Source organism: Nyctereutes procyonoides, unplaced genomic scaffold (genome assembly GCF_905146905.1).
Source record: "Nyctereutes procyonoides isolate TBG_1078 unplaced genomic scaffold, NYPRO_anot_genome, whole genome shotgun sequence".
Taxonomy (NCBI): domain Eukaryota; kingdom Metazoa; phylum Chordata; class Mammalia; order Carnivora; family Canidae; genus Nyctereutes; species Nyctereutes procyonoides.
This window is the reverse complement of record NW_026575043.1, coordinates 26,348,393-26,351,181: the sequence shown is the minus strand read 5'-3', so window position 1 is coordinate 26,351,181 and position 2,789 is coordinate 26,348,393. Positions and strand designations below refer to the sequence as shown.

Here is a 2,789-nt window from a genome sequence, read left to right as displayed (position 1 = left end):
TGAATTTGTGTTGGTGAAATTGATTTGTTGAAATTCTTTTCAGCATCTTCCAAGTGCACCTTATACTTTCTCTGTATCCAAGATAAAAGTCATCTGCTTCCTCAGTTGTTACATTAATAAGCCAGCTGTTCCTTCTGCATTCCCATCTCTGCTCTAGGACAGAAGTCTCAACAGGGCAGAATTTCAGTGATGTACCCTAACACCTCTAACGCTAATATTTGTTGAATGAATAATTGTTTTTCCTGCCAGAAAATACTCTGAGTCGTGAATAGTCATTTCATAAATTTGAACGATGCTTCAACAATGGAATGATGAGCCAGTGCAACTTTTCAGTAATTAATGCATGAATATAGCATTAGTTTTGCATCTTTTCAGAATTTCTTTTTTATAGTCCATACACTTTACAAACCTGATAATATAGTATGATCACACATTAAAATTACTGGCAGATTACAAAAGATTCACACTAAGTCGTCACAAAAGCATATTCATGAAACTCCGCAGAAAATATTCAAAACTATCTTGCACTTTTCTCAAGTACAACCTGACAGTTCAATAAAGGGAGGCCGCCTGGGTGTCCAGCCCGGGGTCTACTCCTTGGGACTCGTGTCATCTATAAGATGGTGTTTTGTCAGGAAACCCAGGGGGTGGGTTACAGCCTGCAAAGCCCAAATCAACATCTGATGAAAACTGGCTTCTGAGCAAGCAAGATATGGTTTTTGAAGAACAAAATTCCTTACCGGTTGCTTCCGAGGCCACGTAGCCCACAAAAATGGATTTTAGTGACTTAAGGCAGGTCACAGTGTTAACGGCCTCCTCGGGCGAGGGTGCCACCTAGATCTGTGAGAGGTAAGATAAAGTCTTCGAGCTGGGTTCTCCGCTTCCCAGGCAGGGCTGGAGGATTCACAGGCCGGAAAGTGTTGACCTTACAAGATAAAACGGTTATTTTACCAGCAAATCCAGTTTCCCCAGGAGCAGCAGAGGAGCCGCAGCAGCCTGTAAGCAGCGGGCGGGAAACTCTTTTATATGGAAGGGGGTGGGCGGGGCTGTATGGAAGGAAAGCCCATTGGAGGGCGGTGGCGGCTTCTCCCTGGCTGAGTGTGGCGGCGGCTTCTCATTGGCTGCAGGTGATGGTGGTGGCTTCTCATTGGCTGAGTGTGGCGGCAGCCCACCCGGAAGTCTTGGCGCTTCCTGCTGCCCTGGGCCGGGTAAGGCCGGCTTTCCCCTTGAGGCTGTCCCGACGGCAGTTCCCGCGAGGTCTCCTCTGCTCGGTTCCGGTTCCGGGGCAGCAGCAGGGGAGGCGGCGGAGACCCCGTGGAGCCCTGGCTTCCGGGCCGGGCCGGCGGAGCAGCTCCGAGGCCTCACCGCGGGGGCGGGCACGAGGGAGCACGCGGTCTCCACCTCGAGCTTTGCGGATGGAGGCACCTGGGCCCTGAGCCCGTGGCGCGCCCGTCCCGCAGCTCCGTCTGCCTCCGGCCGGCCTCCTGGACGACCCCCTGTGCCCGCCTGTGGCCGCCGCGGGAGACCTCCCTGGCGGAGCGGCCCTCGGGGCCCCACGAGGACGGCGGCGCGGCACTCCCAGCACGGCCCTGCCTTCCGCGTGACCCCCGTGTGACCCCCGCGTGACCCGGATGTGGCAGTGTAGACCGCCGCCGCCTGCAGGCAGGCTGAAGCCGCCCGGCGACCTCGACGCTCCTCGGCGGCCTGGGCTCCCCGTGGGTCGAGCCCGTGGCTGCTGCATCGTGTTCCACGTCCCTGTCGGGCGGCTCGTGTCCTCGCTGCGAAACATGGGCCTGGGGGCCGAGGGCCAAGGCGGCGCGTCGCCGGGATCAGCGCCCTCAGGAGACCCCCAGGCGGTGCGACCCCGAGCGCCCGTGCGAGGCCCGCGCCTGCGCCCTGCGGCCTGAAGCCCCGGGAGTGGAGCCGGAGCCCGGGCGCCGCCGCGCGCCCCTGGAGTCGGGCCCGTCGGGGGGAAGCCCTGGCCTCGGCCTTGGGGACGCAGCGGTGAGGCCCCCGCCGTGCAGGCGCGCCCCACCCGCGGCTCCCTGCGTGCGCCCCACCCGGCCGAGGGCGCGCGCTTGTCCCCGTGGCTGCGCCGCCGCCGTCGGAGCCTCTCCGGGGCTGGAGGCCATGTGCCCAGCACCGACCACGCCGGGGCCGCTTGCGGGGGGCCGAGCCCAGCCTGAGCCGCCGGAAGGGCCTCTCCCCCCGCGTGCGCCTGCCCAGGGCCGCGTGACCGGTCACCGCAGACCTGGGGCCGAAGCCGCGGACACGGACTCCCTGAGAAGCCCCGTCGGCCGCCCCGGGCCCCCCGCGGTGTGGCGGTGCCGCAGCGGCGCCCTCGGTGTCCCCGCGGCTGTGCCCCGGCCTCTCCCAGCTCCCGGAGGGGCGTGCCTGGCCCGTCCTCCCGCCCTGTCCTCGGGGACCGCGGCGCCGCGACCTCCCGACCTCCCGGGAGCCCGGAGTTCTCAGGAGGACACGCGGGCCGCTTGCTCAGACCCGGTGTGCGCGCGGGCATGTCCGTCCCGGGTCCGCGCTGGTCGCCCGGCAGGCCCCCCCCCCCCCCCCCCGCCGTACCTGACACCTCCGACTTCACGTGGGCCGCCTTGGCTTTCCTTCCATTCCTTGTCCTTTGGGGTATGGTTTCCCTCCTTCAGTGCAGGTTCCACTTACTGCGGGTGTTTGGGGGTTTCGTGTGTGACGGCGTCACGGACCACCTGTTTGCTGACAGCACGTCTCTTCTGCCACCGGCAGGGGTTGGGGTGGGAGGGCAGCCCCGTGGGGCTCGG

General features: G+C 63.1%; 1 protein-coding gene across 1 annotated transcript; it reads right to left on the bottom strand.

Moving 5' to 3' along the window:
- Positions 1 to 1,144: 1,144 nt before the first annotated feature.
- On the bottom strand, positions 1,145 to 2,518 carry LOC129508229 (translation initiation factor IF-2-like). The gene has a single exon (XM_055323243.1). The coding sequence runs from the start codon at positions 2,516 to 2,518 to the stop codon at positions 1,145 to 1,147; it is 1,374 nt and encodes a 457-aa protein (XP_055179218.1).
- Between the last annotated feature and the right edge of the window lie 271 nt (positions 2,519 to 2,789).